General features: G+C 37.1%; 1 protein-coding gene across 2 annotated transcripts; it reads left to right on the top strand.

Moving 5' to 3' along the window:
- Nucleotides 1-4,299: 4,299 nt before the first annotated feature.
- On the top strand, nt 4,300-19,792 carry chga (chromogranin A). 2 transcript variants are annotated; one of them, XM_017682831.2, is made up of 8 exons: nt 4,300-4,570; nt 4,900-4,949; nt 9,558-9,651; nt 11,303-11,371; nt 12,117-12,191; nt 13,990-14,253; nt 17,043-17,398; nt 18,777-19,792. In XM_017682831.2, exons 1-8 carry the CDS (start codon nt 4,525-4,527, stop codon nt 18,858-18,860), a joined length of 1,038 nt encoding a protein of 345 aa, XP_017538320.1. In that variant the 5' UTR covers nt 4,300-4,524; the 3' UTR covers nt 18,861-19,792. The 2 variants fall into 2 exon arrangements, with proteins under 2 accessions (XP_017538320.1, XP_017538321.1); XM_017682832.2 differs by having other exon boundaries at nt 17,046-17,398.
- The last annotated feature ends 93 nt before the right edge of the window (nt 19,793-19,885 follow it).

Genomic DNA, 19,885 nt, shown 5'->3' on the forward strand with positions numbered 1-19,885 from the left:
ATAGTGTGTTTTTTTTTTTTTTTTTTTTTGTTTTTGTTTTTTTTTTTTTTTTTAAGGTTAAACTGATTGTTAAATAGCGATAATGGCTGGTCATCAATCAACAATTTCAGCCACCCTGTAGGCAGTTTTAATGTGCATGAATCTTGGAAAAGAGCACCTGCAGTGGTTTGTGAAGACTGTTTGAGGCCTAACTGCCTGCTCGAGTTCATTGTATTTAAATGACTGCGTCTAAGGTAGTTAACCTTTGATTATATAATAGACGAATAGTTATCATCTCGGAGCACATAGGCACAGGAAATTGAATATGCAATCCGTCTCCTACAGTGTGGTGAACTCACTTTATTGCCATGCTGGTTCATTGCATTTGAAGATTAATAATGTTTTCACAGAGACAAACACATTTCTCTCAGAAGAGCAAGGCAGCCCCCTTGGTTCGATGTTGATAACATTTAGTATATGTCATATTTCTTAAATAGGCTTGTTTAAAGTAGCCTTTATTCATATAACATCTGTTGATAGATTAATCTATTTCTAGTTTTAATTATCTCATGCTTTGATTTTGTAGATGCCTGCTCATCAGTATTTCTTCTGAAATCAGAGGTATTAATAAGGAGTTTGTCACCCTTTGCTGCAGTAACAGCTTGTACTCTTCTGGCAAGGCTTCATACTACATGTTGGAACATTGCTGTGAGGATTTCATTGCATTCAGCCACAGGAGTATTATTGACATTATGCACTGATGTTGGATGATCAGTTCTGGATCTCTCCAACTCCTTGCAAAGGTATTGGATGGAGCTCCATCACTCCAGAGCACAGAGTTCCACTGCTCCACAGCCTAATGCTGGGGGGGCTTTATACCCTTCTAGCTGACACATGGCATTGCGCATTGTGAGGCTCAGATGGTTGCTATTAGCAGTGCGTTTCTACTGAGATTAAACAAACTGTGTACGTGTGATTAAATGTCCGTGATGCGTTCAGACATGCAGTGGAGATATTGATACGGGTAGGCATTGTACACTGTACACATGCAGCATTTATCAGACTCATTTATAGACAATGTGATAAGTGCAGTCTTAGCTTCTGAGAAAGTGACAATGATCTGATGACGCACAACTAGAACATAAAAGACCTGTTCAGTACTGTTTACCTTAGAGAGGGAACAAAACATGATTTTTCCAACCACAAGCCTTTGCTATTGCAGTGACTTTATTAAGATGTGTGTTATAGTCTTAATTGTAATAGTGTCCTCCATTTGAATGTTACTAGTTTCTTCAGAACCATAGTTATCTATGACTGAGAATTTCAGGCCTCGAAAATGGAAGAACTCTAATAAAAGTGTAATAACACTCAGATGATAACAGCTTAGTAGTTCACTGTTCTGTACAGTTATTTGAAGATGAACTGTTTGACCAAAGTCCTCTGCTTCCTTCCCTCTCTTGGCTCTCTAGTTTGCATGCTTTTTGGAAACACTGCTTTTATTTAAATGCATCTTTACTGTGTTCACTAAATCAGCTGAAGTGGTGCTGTGACATAAAGCTCTCTGGAGCCTAATCAATCACTACTTCAGCCAAGATGTAATGGAGTGAGCTTCTAATGGAATTACACTGTACTGTAAAGGAATAGCAAAGAAAGAAAACAAAAGAAACACTGACTAAAATTTGAAGCAATAAAAATTAGGATTATTGACATGGCACCTTTCATATGTTTAAGCTTTTCATACATATAACCCATGGCATCATATGACATACAGGACATTTTTCTTGCATGGTTATGTCACTGGGTTCACATAAAGTGCTAAGAAACAGGAAAATGGATTAATTCTAATAATAATATGAATAATAATAATAATAAGTTGAACTTATATAGCGCCTTTACACAAAACCCAAGGTCGCTTTACAAATGCAATATAAATGCAATAACAATATAAACAAGGAGTAAAAGGGTAGTGTCAGTAATAGTTATAATAAGTAAAATAAACAGCAACAGAAACAATAATGATAGAAATAAACAAGTAGAAAAGCAGTAGTAGTATTTATTAATAAATAAAACACTGAAATCGTTAAAAACATTTTGTATGAGTATCTCCTTAGATGCTTTCTTAAAGCTGATGATGGATGATTGTTCCATATTTTGGATGCATTAAAAGTCAAACGCTGCCTCACCACATCTTTTCTTGTTGTCTTTGAGTACATTAAGCAGATCTGCAGTGCTGGATCTAAGAGAATGACTCAATTAGGGCAAATAGAGATAGGCAGCCTATAATGTATGGTGAAGCCAATTCAACACTTCACAACCTGATAGCTGTGTTTTAAAATCTATTCTAAAAGAGAGTATAAGCTGGTGTAATGATGCCAGAATTAGAATACTATGTTCTCTCCTGTGTGTGGCTGTTAATGATACCCTGACTACAGCGTTCTGGACAAGCTACAGGTTTCTGATCTCCTTTCTCGATTGCTCAGTCAACAATAGCTTTCAATAGTCATCTCATTAATAAGCTAATCACTACAGCTCTGTTCCAGAGAATGAATCTTCTGTTTGTCTGTAACCCTGGAAAAATCAGCTCATCTTAAAATGTTAAAGTAATTCACAATACAGTTTTTCTTGAGTTAACTCAGCTTGACACTACAGTTCATCCAACTTAAAGTTTTAGTTTAGTCAGAGGCTCTTCTGGCTGGTATTTTTGGGTCTGCATCTCAGTTAGGGAAACTAAGTGTAGAATTTATTTTTACACAGTTTCTTCACTAGCTGGGAATGTTTCCACTGGATAATCCCACCTAAAGTTGAGTTTCTGGTTTTAAAAAAGTTTATTGAATGTCAAATAATATGTTTAGATGACCATGTGAGATGCAAATGGTTATTTTGTTAACATACAATTTAATGTTCAGTTCACTTCAAATTTCAGGTAAGCCACAAATGATTTAAAGTAAATTTGAATTAGAATGTAAAGCTTGGATAATTAAGGTTTTGTACGTTTTGTGTTCCTAGTACATTTTGCAAAATCACATTTTAAAACAGGATATTTTCCAAATTCTTTTTTAATGTAACAAACAAACAAATAATAAATGAATAAATAAATGTTGCTTTTGCCAACAAATTATAGTGGTCTATCTTGACACAAGAAGGCAAAAACCCACCAAATTTTAATATAGGTTAATTGAAGGTTAATGTAAAGAAATGAATCCTTAAAAGTCCATTAATCATTAAAATGTCACACAATGTAAAGGACAGCTGCTCAAGTGATGTAGAAATAGAAAAGACAATATTGAAGTTGGATTTTTATAGTATATGTATTTTTGTTCATGGTGTAGATGTGCAAGTGGAAATGTTATTGGAGTTGTGGTGTCTGAATGCAGAACCGTCCAGCCCAATTCTTGAGAAAGTCACCACTTTCAAACCTTTAAAGTAATTTTTGATACATTTTCACATTTCTTCGGTGCTTAAAGGGCCCATAGCATAGAAAACTGAATTTTAAGATTAGATTAATTGACCCTTATTAGTCCCACCATGGGGAAATTTCACCTCTGCGTTTAACCCATCCGTGAAGTGAAACACCACATACACTCTAGAGGGCACACACAAACTAGGGGGCAGTGAGCACACTTGCCCAGGGAGCAGTTGGGGGTCAGGTGTCATGCTCAAGGACATATCAGTCACGTGCTGTCGGTTCTGGGGATCGAACCGGCAACCTTCCGGTCAGGTGGCTGGTTCCCTAACCTCCAGCCCATGACTGCCCAACAGTCCAAACTCTTTTTGAGTTTAATGCAATATTTAAACATTATTAAAGCTTTGACATGTTTCATTCACTCCCCAGTCCATATCTGGACTGCACTGCAAGAACAGCCTTTTTTTTCAATTTAATGTTTTTGTGATGTCACAAAAAAAGCAACACATTTACATAAATTCAGCGCACAGCATTTCATGTTGAAATGATCATGAGCATTTTAGTGCAAAGTACGGCGAAACCAATCTGAACAGAGCTCATTTACATACATTAGTCTTAAAGACGCAGTAACAAAAACAGGGTGTTCAAAAGAGAGGTTAGAAAACGAGGTGTGACTGTTTATCGTGTATAATATCGCGCAAACCGTCATGAGGGGCTTCAGGGAGAAAAATGCAATAGAAAAATTAGGGATATGAGCCCTTTAAAGAACACTTCTGTTCTTTAATCTGCAATCTTTTGATCTTCTGCTCACTCGCTGAGCTGGTCGTGCTTTGTTTAGCTGAAGTAAACGGTGTGTTTTGTCTTGGTAATGATGTCACTTCCCCTCCGCGGCTTTATATAAAGCAGGTGCAGTTGCAGTGAGTTAGTAGCGGCATCAGAGCAGCAGCAGCAGCAGCAGCAGCGCAGAGCACCTTCACCGCACTCTGCGTTTAATGAATTACCAAGAGCACAGAATGCAGCCATAAATCAGCCTCGATTTTACTTTTCACTCGCCCAGAAGAGCCACAGGCTGGTCCAGCCCTCTGACACGGAGGTTTATCGCTTCAGCAGCAGATCCGCGCTTTACTCCTCTCAGCGCAGCAATGATATCGCAGGGATGGGTCATTTTCGTTGTGCTGGTCAAGTGCGGTGAGTAGTGAAACACTCTGACACCAAGTTGTTTTACGTTCTGTTAGTTTTTTGACGCGATTTTGCAACGAAATGTGCGAAAGGTTCAGTGTCCTTTTGGAATCAGCACCAAGGACAGCAGCAAGAGAGCGGTCTAATGTGGAGTCAGACTGTAGAGTTTCAAATCAAATGAAACCGGTTTATACAGCATTGCAGCCCCCATTATTGCTGTTTTATCTGTAGTTTTGTAGTAAAAGGCTGGATTACCGTCCTGATCAAAACCAGATTATGTTGTAGAGCCATGAGTCTGAATGGACTGAATAACCAAATCCCATTTTCTACATTTCTAGTTTTCTCAGTACCTGTGTCCACCACTCACATGGATAATGAGGATGTCCAGGTAAGGTCATACATCGTTCCCATTCCTACCCACCTCTAACTACACTTAAAAATGTTAAAGAGTAATTTTACATGTTTTTCTAAATTTCCATATAATTCAGTGGCCTCAATGTGAACAAAGTCATTCAGAGTGGTTTGATGTGCAGCTTTACAGTGTAGAGAACCGTACAGACTTGGATCTCATTATAGTAGTGGTGATAGGAACCAGGAGTCATGATGTCTACAATATAAATATAGCCATTTTACTTACAGTCCAAAATCACCAATGAGCCAAAATGTGTCTTCTGAGTTTTTGTTTGTAATGTTGATTGGTAAAGTATAATCAATTTAAATCTAAAAGTTATAACTGGGGACTTTTTTGCCTTTTAGAGAAGGCTTGCATGTACCTCTCTGCCATGAATGGATTAAAATGTGTTTTAGGCCAAATACTTATCTCAAAACTATTGAAATCATGTGTCAAACATCAGGCAGCATGTTTGTAAATTTGTTATTTTCATCTAATAGCTTTCAGTGATGGAGCTCTTAGAGGCATTAAATTGATATTTAGTTCTCATCACCAACATTGTTAACGATTCTGAAATTCTGACTCACCAAGATTTTCACATCAGTATTTCACATCAAACCACTTGCAATGACTTTATTCACACCTTAACCATTAATTTACCTATGCAGAAGTTTTGGAATATTGGTGGAATACCCCTTCAAATGCAATTGCATTTAATGCTGTGGCAGCAATGTCAACATATCTTCATTGTCTAAAAAAAAGAAAAGAAACAAAGTATCTTTAAAACAGCAACTTTGCAGGAAATTGCAAACATCTTAACTTTCAATGTAAGTCATCGTAAACAGATTTATTCCAAGTTATTTTGGATGATTTCTTTTGGTCTTTTCATCCTTCATCAAATTTCACAAAACATAAAATCTTAGGGTAGACCACTTAACAATTCTATAATTGTAAAATACTATAAGTAGATCATTGCTGTGCAGCATATACAGTATATAACCCAATCTTTTAAATATTGAGTTGTCTAAAACTACAGTTTGTTGTCTAGTTTTTAAGTTTACAATTATTGTTATCATTGTATGTAAAACATAAGTTATTGTGTATAAAGTGATAAATTATTCATGTAACAGCTAGTTCTTAACTTTTGAATGGTAGAGCACTTTGCTATGAAACACTGAGAGAGAAAAATTGGATCAGTATATCTCTATATTCTGACATTGCCCCATTATATTGAATTGAAATATGTAATATAATTAAATCAAGCTCCTACACCAGTTTTCAGGACCTAAAGAGAAGACTGAATGTTCTGGAGAAAAACATTTATGTGGTCGCCAGAAGACAGAACTGATTTGACTTAATACTGATAACAATAACTGTGATTTATGCTTTTGACTGTAACATAGTTTCATTTCTGTAGTACTGAATGTAAAATGATGATCTTATTTTCCACATTTAAAAGTAGCTCACTCTCAGTAGGAGATGTGATTTGGAGAGAGTGAGTCTGGCGCAAGACTTACATTCAGTGTGTCTTATTCTGGATCTGTGTGGGCTCACACTCTGTTTCTGACTGTGAGTCAACGGCATGGCTTCAGTAAAGTGACAGCTGGTCTCAGGAGCGCTTCATGTTCTATCTTTCCTCAGGAGTTGCTGAAAAAAGGCAATGAACACAGTGGAAAAATCCTCTACATTGAACTGCCAGATTGGCTTTCATTATACTGTGATGTAGTTAACTTACTCATATCCAACCACCACATTTAGTATCTTGAGGTAGAAATACCAGAGAGCTTATTCTGATTGGTCTACAGTGATGACATTTTGTATAGTCATATACTAGATCTAACAGAGCTGATCAGAAATATCATACTTTTATTCACAGTTAATTTGTTTTTTTTATTGTTTTGTTAAAAATCAGTGTTTTCACACCCTTAAAAGGGGGAATCAATGGTTCCTTCATGGATGTATGTACAAGATTGGGTGCCCTTGTAAAATTACATATTCTGTTGATTTTCTAAGTGAAAATAAGTTAACACATCCTCTACAGGATACAAACTTGAATACAGTACTTTAGTGCTTTAGTGCTATTTATTGCTGAGGTAAGCATATTGGACATACAACATAAAATCTAAAATGTGCCAAGACTTTTCACTGGCCATATTTCATCTTTAATTTTTTCAACTTTAATTTATTCAGTAAATAAACAGTAATTGTGCATTAAATTGTGTAGAAGTGTATTCTCTGTAGAGGACGTGTAACTTAACTTAGAGAATCAACAAAATATCACTTTATCAGGGGTGCCAAAACTTTTGCATATCATTGTAGAACCAAGACAACTCAAAAAACATTTTTTATATAAATGGATGTTTTCTATGATGGAAATTTTTGTTACTTCATATTATTAGGGTACATAGAACCTATTTTGGTGCTATATGGAACCCTTTTCTGCTACGAGTGCATGAGATCAAAAGTCTGAATTTAATGTTATAAATTACATGAGAAAAATTAATTGTGCACTGACAATTTGAATGTACTTGATTCAAGTGTGTAGATCATAATTTCCAAATGAATAAAATATATTAGGCCAATACTATATATGTGTGTTTATGTATGTAATGTATTAGATCATTTACATTAGGGAGCATTTTACAGTAGCTTGATAGATGGTCATAAGGCTACACAATACCTACATAGTCTCATTGTGACCACTGACAAAGACATAAACACTTAAGTGCTCTTTTCCAATAGGATGTCAACATCTATGTCAGCTTAATTTTTTTGAGTGAAATAACATGACTTGTTGTTAGAGCAACTAATGTCAGGGAAAAAATTAATTCCACCTGACATAGATCTTAATTCATCTTTACATCCCATTTGGCAAATGTAACCTTCATAAGAAAAGACATGCACTGGAATAAGTGTTTAGAAATGTACATGCAGGTCAATGAAGGGTTTACATAAGCATAGTATAGTCTTATTAACACTGCCTTACAGTCAAGTGTTAGGTTACATTATGTTTGATTTGGTCTTATTTTGTCTTTCAGTTTACTTACATTTGATGATAACGGTGTTGTTTAATAATTTGTATTAATGTAGATATGATACATTTGCAAGTTACATCTGCAGCAAGTGAATTTTTGCATGAGAGAGAGAGCAAGAGAGCGAGATCGACCTAATATATATGATAATAGCACCTTCAGCAAAACAAAAGACCTTCATGACATTAGTCCCCTCCTCATAATTTACCAGAAATAAGAATGTTTTACTCTGCACTTTAGCACTTATATTAAATTGCAAGCTGGACAGCCTGGCTTGTGCTCAGTAGATCGATTGTGCCTTTTCAGCAGTGTGGCCGTGGCATTAGCTTGAGCGGCTGGCTTGCTGTAATGAGAGAGATGTGTTTGCCATTGTGAGAACATGAAGATGCACATAGTGGAGGAGGAGGAAACAAGGATGTGACCAGGCAATGATGTTGAGTGAAAGGCATGTGAAAAACAGCATGGCTAGTGTAATACTGTGTAAATGATCTTGCACACAATCTGAACCTGACTTTATGTAGAAGAGTTTCTTTTACTGCAATGCAAAAGGAGTTCAGTCTTCAGGAAATAACATGAGAGGTATTGAAGTGTATTGAAGTGTGACATGGATATATGGATATATGGATTATTGGTTTGCAGTGAGTCATTAATTTGTCAGTTTATTTTTTAATAATCAGCTCAATTTCATGTACACTCACAAGTGTTTAAAATGCATTTAAAGAAAAGCCAAAAACAAGTATTTTGTGTACTCCACACTTCAAAACTATCTGCTATTACATACAGTGGCTATGTGTCTGTCTGTCTGTCTTTCTCTTTCTCTCATTCTTTCTCCATCTATTGCCTCATCTCTCTCTCTCTCTCTCTCTCTCTCTCTCTCTCTCTCTCTCTCTCTCATTCATTCTCTCTCTCATTCTCTCTCTCTCTCTCTGATCACCTCTTCTTCCAGGGCCAGACTGGCAATTAAATCCAGCCCTGAATTTAGTTGCCAGTCCAGATTTGGACAGTTCTACCTCTGAGCTTTACAGTACTCTTAGTGCAGTCTGGTTGAAGTTCTTCTGCAGGCTCCACACAGAGTCTGCCATCAGTTTGATGTTGTGCTTGAAGTGTTTTTCTCCGAATCAAGTAGAATTTTATAATATAATTATATAAAGTAACCTTAAAAGCTCAATTAAAGTCTAGCAATGATTAAAGTGCCTAAAAACATTTTGAAGCCGCTGCACATGTTGTTCAACTGAGTTAGAATTAAATGACTCAAAAAAGTGGGAATATCTAACACAGTAGTATGAACTGTGTATAAACTGTGGTGTTTATTTCATTTGTCTCTCATATTTTATAGCCATTTTCTTTCCATTTATTTAGTTCAGTTAGAAAACAGTTCTGTCCTTTGTTTCTTGTGAGATAATGATGGACCTATATCTGAAGGAGTTTGTTGCAGATTGAATTATAGACCACTTTCAAGATGTTTTTTTGCGGGATAAACTGTGGTTGAGGTTTGAGTGCAGAAACTGCACTTGAACCTCATATGCTTATATATTGTTTTTGTGTATTAATTGTGCTTTCTGTCATTTGCTAGGTGATGAAATGCATAGTGGAGGTTCTCACTGATGCCCTGTCCAAACCACACTCCATCCCAGTATCTCAACAATGCCTGCAAACCCTCAGAACTGGTGAGCTTAAATAGATTTGCTGTATACATAAAGGTTTTTAGATGGTGTTTCTTCTAAAGTCAAGGGTATTAATGGGAAGTGTGTCCTCCTTTGCTGCAGTTATATTTGCTAATCTTCTGAGAAAGCTTTACACTAGATGTTGGAACATTGCTATGAGGATTTGATTGCATTCAGCTGCAAAAGCATTAGTGCGGGTAGGTACGTATGTTAGATGGATAGTTCTGGGTCACAAATGCTACTCCAACTCATCCCAAAGGTGTTTGATGGAGCTTAATCACTCCAGATAACACTTCTCCACAGCCCAGTGTTGGGGGGCATTACACCCCTCTAGTCAATGTACTGTACTGCTGCCTTGGTATTGGTCATGGTGACCTTGGGGTCATGTGTGGCTACTCCACTGAAGTCCTCTTATATTGTCAGTAGAGATTATGCAAGCTCTGTGTTACATGTGAATGTCATTGTCAACAATAAGTGCCCCTTAAAGTAGCTGAATTCAGTAACTGGAAAGGCTGGTCTGGATACTTTTGGATACATATAGTGTAGATATGGCACTGAAAAAAAATGTACCATTTTGGTTCCACAAAGATCATTTCAACTGAGCAGTTTCATTTGAGCTATTTAAAAATGGGATACATCAATGGAGAAATCCTTTAATGGTTCTTTCATGGCATGACTCCCTTTTTGGTACCTATACTTTTAAGAGTGCAAATCAAATATATTAGCATATTTAATATAGGCAATATATCTACACACATTGCTTGTGTTGTTGAGGGTGTACGCTGTTATTCATGCAATCTCTGTGACCTTCCTAATGTAATCGATGATTGCTTATATTTCCCTCATGGCTGCACACTCCTCAGAGTGTAAAGTTAATGGCTTTGAGAAATTAATGGCCTTACCACTAGAACGGTCACGAGAGCATAATGCTGAAAAGATACGGCCAGCGCTGCACTATTCAATTACAGAATTGGCCTGTCTTACCTTGACACTGAGTTAGAAAATCAATCAGTGCATTAGCAAAATGTCTATTGTTACACACATAGAGCTTACTGTGGAGAAATGAAACACCATGGAGAGCTAAGAAGGACAGGGACAGGACTGAGAGAAACAGAGGAGTGGTGATGGAAAAGAGGTCTTTTTTCAGAGAGAAAGAGGAATTTTCTGGAGTGTGAGCAGCCGAGTTGGCACACTGTAGGTCAGCAAAAAATGGAAAAGCAATTTGAAAAAAATTCTGTTTGCTGTGTGTCTGTCTGTCCATCTCATTCTCACTGTTTCTCCTTCCAGCTCTATCTACTGCCTCATATCTCTCTCTCTCTCTGTCTGTCTGTCTCTCTCTCTCTCTCTCTCTCTCTCTCTGTCTCCATCTCTCCCTCTCTCCATCTCTCCCTCTCTCTCTCTCTCCCTCTCTCCCTCTCTCCATCTCTCTCTCTCATTTCTCTCTGGGATTCAGTGATTAATTGTACAGTTCCAGTGCAGGCAGTAAATTTCAGGGCAATTACCTTTAAGAAATAACAGCAAAGTGCTGAACTCTGCAAAGGACAGAATGGGGAGGACGATGTGAACTGGTGTCTCTGAGCAGCAAGAAAACAATAAAAACACTTACTCTGCTCATACAACATGTGTGTGTGTGTGTGTGTGTGTTTGTTTGCAGATGACAGGCTTGTAACTGTGCTGCGCCACCGCAACTTCCTCCAGGAGTTGCAGGACATTGCTGTGGAAGGTGACAGACTAGTATTTCAGAGATATGAGATTCAGTAATGTTTCAGTATGCTTTGACACATATGTTATATCTAATATATAAAATATGATATCTCTTCTACTCTCTATATGTATAACAATTGCTTTCCTGTGAAAAAAAGATATCTTGGCATGTGAAATCATCTTATATCTCCTCAATATACTGTATGTATGTCTCATGATGAGATTCTGCAAGAATATTATAATTCTTATTAACAGCATGTTTAAAAGTTGTATTGTGTAACTTAATCTAAACAATGTGTTATTCTATTGCCAGATATGTTGAGCTTGTTTTAAGCATTATTTGTTCAAACATCTAGAAATAACAAACAAAATTCTAATGTTCTTATAAGAATCACATAATGAGCAGTATTGTGTATATTGATTCAATAAAAGATGTTTTTATTTGCTGGCATAATATTTTTTTGTAAATTGGTTCTCATTATCAATTTCCAACAATCTTTGGTATTCTTCTAACATGATTCACTGTTTTCCTCAATGATCTCTCTTTTGTCTGATATAAACATCTCTATTTAATCTGAGCGCTTAAGTCATCATTTAATCATAATCATAATCAGGGAGTTTCTCCTGCCACTGAGGCCCTCAACACTGTTCATTAGGGATCTGCTTTGTGGTAATGACTTTTTAAATGAAACTGAATTGAATTGATGCCATATGTGGTATTTGTCTTGTTAAAGCATTCATCTAACCCCGCCTCTCTCTCCCAGGAGCCAATGAGAAGAGAATAAAGGATGGTGTTGATTATATAAGTAACCACTCTGAAGACTCGAAGTCCACTACAGGTGAGGAATCTCAGCTTGTACTGGTTTCTCCTCTCCTCTAAGTAATCTTTTGTTGCTGTCCAAAAAAAACAAAAAACAAAAACCATGTATCTGTGTTTTCTTCTGTTTTATCTTTCTACATCATTTGAACAAAGCAGCTGCTCTTAATATTGCATTGTGAACATTTTATGATGAATAGACCAGTAGAAATGCTCCAAATGAAATCCCTTTACATTAAGTTCCATTAAAAGTTAAAGAGGAATTCCACCATTTTTAATGGTGGAGATGTAAACAAAGTCATGATTCATCAGTATCCATGTTTTTTCTTTTAACAGCAGTGATATACTGTACATTTTATTGTTGCATGTACAAGGTAAAGTTTTCAAAAAATACTGCTGTACTGCTTCCTTGTTTATAAGCCAGGTTGTTTTTCGTATGATAGGGACCAGAAATCATGAACATAGCCTTTTTATTTACTGTCTCAAACTGCCAGTTAAACTACATCTTTTTGTTTGTTGTGGTGTTGATGTACTATACTGTTGCTTTTTAGTACATCAACATCAAAAAAACAAAATGTTTCTCGGACAACTGACAAAAGCAAATAAACTTAAAGACAAAATTCTGGTTATCTAATAGATTCTGAATCATGAATGAGCGACCCAGACTCTAGTTATTTTAAAGACACGCAGAAACAGCTCAGCCTGTAACCTTGGTAACCTTGATAAGTGTTTTGTTTTTAGTTTTGTTTATATTCACTGTACATCACTGTACATACAGAAACACACAAACGCAGCAGTCTGCCGAAAGTCACGCTCACACAGACATCCACACAGCCGCATCTCTCTCAGCAGACTTCTCTTGTCCTCGAGGCTGAAACTAACACAGACAGAGATGATGCTCATCTTTACAATTTCCCACGAACCTTTTTTGTGTGTGACTTTGCAGTCTCCTCACAGGCTAAAAATAAACTAGGCTGTGGTCAGGAAGGAAATGTGCTTGGGTTGAGATTTATCAAAAGCTTGTGTGGATGTGCTTTAGGCTGAAGGAACAATGTAGGACAGATAGGACTTTGAATTCACAATTTCAGAATCTCATAGTTTCTCTATTTGTTTGGTTTAATTAAGTCACTACATTCTGTTCTCTGGTTTCTTGGGATCTGTCATTTATTTATTTATTTTATTGTGTGTACATATTCTACAATACCTTCCAAGCTAATTTTTGTTCTATAGAAAGTAAAGAACAATTTTGCCCTCTTCTACAAGTACCATTTCATTTTGTTCACTCATTATCCATTTAATCAGGTCTGCTTACTTTTCCTTTGCCTAGTTTCTTAGCCCCCTTTACCTTTTATTTATCAGTAGTAGAGATTGCTACAGGACCACCACTAAGGCAGTATTATTTGGGTGGTGGATCATTCTCAGCCCTCAGTACTGAGGGGGTCCTGACTATTGATGAAAAGGGTGAAGGGGGCTAAGAAATTATGTAGAGAAACAGATAGATGAGAGTCTGTAATTGTAGTGCTATAAAGTGCTCTTTTAACATGGATAGTGTGTTTAAATATCATTGCAAGCTCATATCCCTGAAATTTTATAGAAAAATGTAATGTAATTTAAGATTAGCATTTATGTTATTTGAAGTGTTCCCAAAATGTAAACAAAAGCTGGTATTGTCAGATAGAAATACTGTAGGTTTCAATATTGCAGGTGCTGGAAAGTTACTCTAAAATTAGACTCCTTTCTAAGCCAAGATGCTTTTCTTTTGGTTTACAGATGAAATCATATGCACCCCCTGACCCTTTCCTTACCTTTGCTCTATCCAGATCGGTCAATGCTTGTTGCCATGGAGAGACCAGGAGAGGAAAGGGAGGAGAAGAGAAGTGAAGAGGAGGAGCATGACAGAGATAGCGAAGAGAGAGAGCAGAAGGCTCAGGAGCACAATGAAATCTCCAGCCAGGAGAGGAGGAACGAGGGTGAGGAGGATTCAGATGCCATGAATGAGGACCAGGAACACAAACGAGCCCTGATGAAGAAAGGAACAAAGAAGGATGAAGAGGAGAAGCGTTCCAGCTTAGAAGAGGAGGAAGGTAAATGTGATTCAGCAAATGTAGGACTCTGTGTTTTCATGTCCCAGCAATGAGTCATTAAATGGAGAAAATTCTTCTCCTGTAGTCTTTCATGAAAAAATGTAATGACTATTACTCGCCACTTAAACACCTTCTGAGTTTTGATGTGGTCACCAGGCACCAGCAGGTAGGAAAAGTAATATTAACCAACCCACCCTAATATCACATTCCACTTTGAAATATTCCATGTTACAAATGAAAAATGTTGTCAGTCAGGTGTTATGATTTCTAATTCAGACTAAAATGTACAGTCCTATAGGTGCTATATATACCACAATGACTCTGCAATGACAATGCCAGTGCTGTGCTGATAATAGTCAACCACCCAAATATCTTGTCAGTGGTGGTCTTATGGTCCTGTGGTGGTCCCTTTCCACTGATTGATTGGATAGAGGGGGACTGATTTGCAGTTAGAATTTTGTAACCTGTAGTATAACATAAACCTATAAAGTGAACCAAAAGTATTGAGCAAAAGTCTGATACCCTCCATTTATTTAATTTCCAGTCAAAACAGCCATTAAGTACAAATTATTGTCAGAATTAGGAAAAAACACATTTATCAGAAAACTACACAGAAGTCTGAACATCTAAATATAATATTTTTTATAGTATTATAGTATTTGCTGTCTCCACCCTTTGCCTTTATACAGGCAAATATTTATACAGCTGCCATTCTTTTCAGGAGACTGGCTCACAGATTCTTTTAGAGAAATGTGCAGGAATATTTTTCCACACCTCCAATGCTCTTTAGAAGCTCCTTAGGTCTTAGAAGTTGGTTGCATTTTCTGCTCCTCATGATCTTGAAATACTTCCAAACACATACAGTGATGTTGAGGTCAGGGCTTTAAGGTGGTCAGTCCATAACACTGACATAAAAAACATGAAAATGTCAAGGCAGATGTCATATGCTGTCATAACTTGTCATCGCAGATTATATCCAAGAAGATAACTTTATTATTCAAAAAGATAATAAAACTGGTAATTTTCATAACAGATGTCCTAATAATGGTAATGACCTTGTAATATCAATGAAGAAAATCTCTCATGACAGGAACTCATGACAGTATATGACATTTGCCATGTTTTTATGTCAATCTTGGGAAGCAGTGGGCTGACCACCTCAGAGCCCTGACCAACTTCACTGTATGTGTTTAGGATTAGTTATGTAACAGGGTTGACGTAAAGTGTTACCAGCTTTCTCTTCCTTAACCAAATGAATTATCTTCTGTGTAATCTCCTCAGAAATATTTCCTGAAAAAAAAGAATAACTTGTGCTTAATGGCTGCTTTGACAGGAAATTAAATAAATGATCTCTGACTTTTGGACATTGCGGTATATGCTAGGTGTTTATAATAAAATGACCAGTGAGTGTAGTTACAAGGTAGATAGAGTAAAAGTACATTACCACTGATGGCATTGGCAGGACTCCTCAGCTGCCCTTAGGGAGAAGCCTTGATTAAGCTCATAGTTTCAAGAGAGCTGACAACAGTTCAAGTGTCTTTACCCCTTCTGACCCAGGGGACTACGTGAATAACATTCTGTGTGTTCTAATGATTTATCTCTCTCCACCATTAGATGAATGTACAATCAATAATGACATAATCCCCATGCTCTAAAGGTCTATGAGTGCATGTCTGAGAGAGAGAGAGAGAGAGAGAGTGAGAAGATTATGTTTGTTGGACAGCGCAATTCTCTGGTGCATTTGCAAAGCATTATGTACCTCAGTCAGCAAGGATGAAGAATGAGGATTCCAGCTGTATATAGTTATGAAGTGAATCCAGCAAGACATAGTGAAAGACAGTGGTGGAAAATGATGAAGTACATCTACATGTACTACATATATCTGTTTAATAAAATATTTTCTTTTTGGAGACCTTTACTTTACCTCCATCACATTTCTGACAAGTTTTCAGAATTAAAGTAAATGTGACCCAATGTGGTGTAGGGTATTTTTCAGTCACATCCATGGTCTCCCAGGAGTTTGCATGGGGAATTAAATGGAGAATTGCTGGATTGTTAAAATATCTCACAGTACTTTTACTTTTGATACTTAAGTACTTTTATACTTTAATATTATAGTAGAGCAAGTGGAGAGTGTGTGCTACTTTGTTTCCTATCACTACATAAAAGAAGCTCCATGTTGCCTTTATTTTTGGATGCATCGAAAGTTTCTGAGTGAGCTTGCACCATACATTGGCATAATTGGGCCTCATTCACCAATCTTTTTTTTCTTAAATTTGGAGAAAGGTCCTAAGAAAAATTTTGTCTTTTGAATGATATGACATAATGGACTGCACTTAGAATGACCAAGGACATGAACTAAAAAGGTAAAAAAATGTCCACTTTAGTTTCAGGTTGACTTCAAAGGCGAAGACTAGATTTCAATCCTGACAGCTACTTTTTTACCTCAGCATTAAAATGTTAAATATACAGCTGAGTTGAATCTAAAGGCCTGGACAGGTTCTTTTGCACTGCTGTGTCCACTGAAATGGGTTATTCTGTAAGGAGTTGTCTAATTCAGCCGAGAGCAGGTCAGCATGCTTTAGACTAGAGGGTCAAGCACTATCAGCCAGCTGGCAGGACGTGATCTCATTAAATGGAGTGCTGTCTTTGCTGATGCTGTTTAATAATATCAGGTCCTCTTTGAGGGAGGTGTGTGTGTAAAGAATAAAAAGGGAGGAGGGAGAGAGAGGAAGAGAGATGGATGAATCAAGAATAAAAGTGAGATATGAATGCCTTTGTCCACTCAGCAGATGAGACAGCGGGAGAAGGAGAGCATTCTGAGGTGAAGAAATCTGCAGAGGAGGAGAGCCAAGAGGAGCAGGAGACGGTGGAGAAAAGGAGAGAAGGTCCATGGCAGCTAGAGGGGGAAGAGAAAGCCAAAGCTGAAGTGAAGCGCTGGAGCCGCACCAGGCAACTGGCCCACAGACGAGCAGAGATGGGTGCTTATGACCAGCAGGAGGCTCCACACCACTCAAAAGAGGTGCCGGGGCAGGGTGAAGGGGAAGTGTGGAAGAGTCCTGAGGAGCAGGAGCTTCAAATGATGGCAAGGAGAGACCCAGAGGACAGGAGGGAGGAGGAGGGGAGTGCCAGCAAGAAGACAGAGGTAATGCTTTATACAGCTTCTCCTGGGAGGGTTGCTAACGCTGGCACCGCTGAACAGGCGCTGATGTCAGCAGTCTCAAATTCATCACCTGTTCCTAATTAGTTGTATTTATTCAGCAACCTCAGTCTGAGTAATGACCAGCATCAGTGTGATACGAAAAACCTATTTTTTTTTCTGTATTCAGAATTCAATACCTTTGTGAACATTTCATGAAAAATGGACCAATAGAAACTTTGAAAAGCAAAAAGAAATTTTGTAAGTTATATTAAAGGGGAATTCCACTGATTTTCCAAGATTTTGGTTATGATGTAATCAAAGTCGATTGCTGAATGATGTAAGTCATTCAGACTTCTGTAATGTGCTCTATTCGATGTGAAATGCAGTATTCTAGAGAAGCTTGCCATGTCAGAATTGTTCACAGCAGTGGTGAGAGGATGTAAAGAATTTAATGCCTCTAAAAGCTGGTTACAAATATCCTGCCTGATGCCTGAGAGATAGTTTTAGAAGATGTAATGTTCATTACATGAAAATTACATATAAAAACTTGTGTAAGTTCACTGAAAGCTGTGGATAGTAAATCAATTGGCTGTGTGTGTTGTAGATTTAATGACCTCTGGTTCCTATCACCACCACTGTAAAGTAATACGTCAGTAATTTCATCTACAATGAACCATCATTCATCAAACCTCTCAGAAATACTTCATTCACATCTCAATGACTGACCTATGCAGAGTTTTTGGAAAATCTGTGCAATTCCTATTCAGCTGATATTAAAGAGCTAAAGCCAACTTACACTAGTAGATATTAAAAGGCCCCTATCATGGAAAATCAATTCTAGATTTTTATTGTTTTTTTAAAAAAGAAAGTATAAATATACTTGTATACAGTATAAATGGTAACATTTTTAAAGTTTCAAAAGGTTCACACCAAGTTTATTTTTCGAAACTAAGTTTAATAAACTTTTTCTGTTTTGATATTACATTTTTTGTGATGTCACAACCATGAACACATTTACATATAATCACTTTAGTGTGAATTCAACATTTTGTTCGGAACATTTTTGACTGCTTTTTGAATGAGGCAATATACAGATCAGCCACTCAGAGCAGAGAAAATTTACATATATATCAGTCTTAAAGGCACAGTAACAAAAAACAAATGGAAAATGTTCATGTAACAGTGAATTATGATTGATTTCGGTACGCTAAACTATACAAACATAAGTGCACTTAAAGGAATAAAAAATATCAATTGTGGACCTTTCCATTTTTTTCATCTTTCTCCTGTTTATAAGATACAACACCTAAGCATGATGAAGAAAATAGCATTCTGAAAGAGCTCTTATTGTCCTCTCCTCTTTCTTTCTTACCTTTTGTAGGATGCTGAGATCGAGAGTTTGGCTGCAATAGAGTCTGAGCTGGAGAACGTGGCTCAGAAACTGCACGAGTTGCGCCGCGGTTGAACTAGAGCAAGCATTTTCCTTACTCACCTCACCGTTCTCCCTCCGGCTCCCCTTCAGGAGGGAGCATGCTCCGTCCAGATGAAGCTTTCTTCCCTTTAGTTTAGCCACAGCAGTGCAGACACTTTCCACTTTGGCTTTCACCCCTTTTCCCTTATGCTTCAGAAACACAATGCTGCATAGTGCAACTGTTACAACAAAAGGACGTGAGCCAACTCCCATTGGCTTTCTACCTAGCACAGGCCCCTGCTTCAGCTTTACACCAGTATCTTGCTTGCTTATTGAAGAAACGTGGGTATCACGTAAAACTAACGCAAAGAAAATGCTAGAAAAATAAGTGCTAACATGAAAGGATTGAATTTATATACAGAAAAGTACATATTCTTTTTAAAGGTACTGCACCTGATTGATCCTCATGCAATAACGTTTTTATCGAATATGGTGATTTGATTGTAATTAAATACAATGTGGGATTTATTTAAGAAAATCAATAAATATGAGAGTTATCTGTAGTATGGAATTGTGCAAGCTATCACTTCTGTGCTGTGTGATGGGCTGCGTGTTTGAATCTATGCAAACCAGAGGTTATCCATGTGACCTCAAAATGAAAGACAGAATGGAGTCACAGCCCAACATTGCAAAATATAGCCATAAGACTGAGGTCATTCAATTTTAGTATTTATTCTCTGGATTCCCTGTTTCATCATTTACAAGGGACATAAAATGCTGACAGTGCATAACTTGTTTTCCTGTCTTTTAAAATGTGCCAAAAACAACATATACACAAATACATACAGTGTGTACAGTATGTACAAGCAACAGAGTTGAAAGGCACAGAGAAGTCCAACATACAAATTCAATTATACAACACTGTAAAACTGTCAATGGAAATGTATCATTGTGGTCTCATTTACACATTAAAAAACCCAAAAGACTGATGTGGCCAGCGAGTTATGTTTTCCTCCTTTGCCACATAGAATATTCCACTTAATCACACGTTCCTACAGTATGTGGAAGACCCTTAAAAG

The sequence above is a fragment of the Pygocentrus nattereri genome, chromosome 4 (genome assembly GCF_015220715.1).
Source record: "Pygocentrus nattereri isolate fPygNat1 chromosome 4, fPygNat1.pri, whole genome shotgun sequence".
Lineage (NCBI taxonomy): Eukaryota > Metazoa > Chordata > Actinopteri > Characiformes > Serrasalmidae > Pygocentrus > Pygocentrus nattereri.

Bases quoted from the DNA above. Each gene is read 5' to 3' on its own strand.
- chga (XM_017682831.2), top strand. From the start codon at position 4,525: ATGATATCGCAGGGATGGGTCATTTTCGTTGTGCTGGTCAAGTGCG. The intron at 4,571-4,899 runs GTGAGTAGTGAA...CTACATTTCTAG, and splicing joins CGTTGTGCTGGTCAAGTGCG to TTTTCTCAGTACCTGTGTCC. The intron at 12,192-13,989 runs GTGAGGAATCTC...TGCTCTATCCAG, and splicing joins AGACTCGAAGTCCACTACAG to ATCGGTCAATGCTTGTTGCC.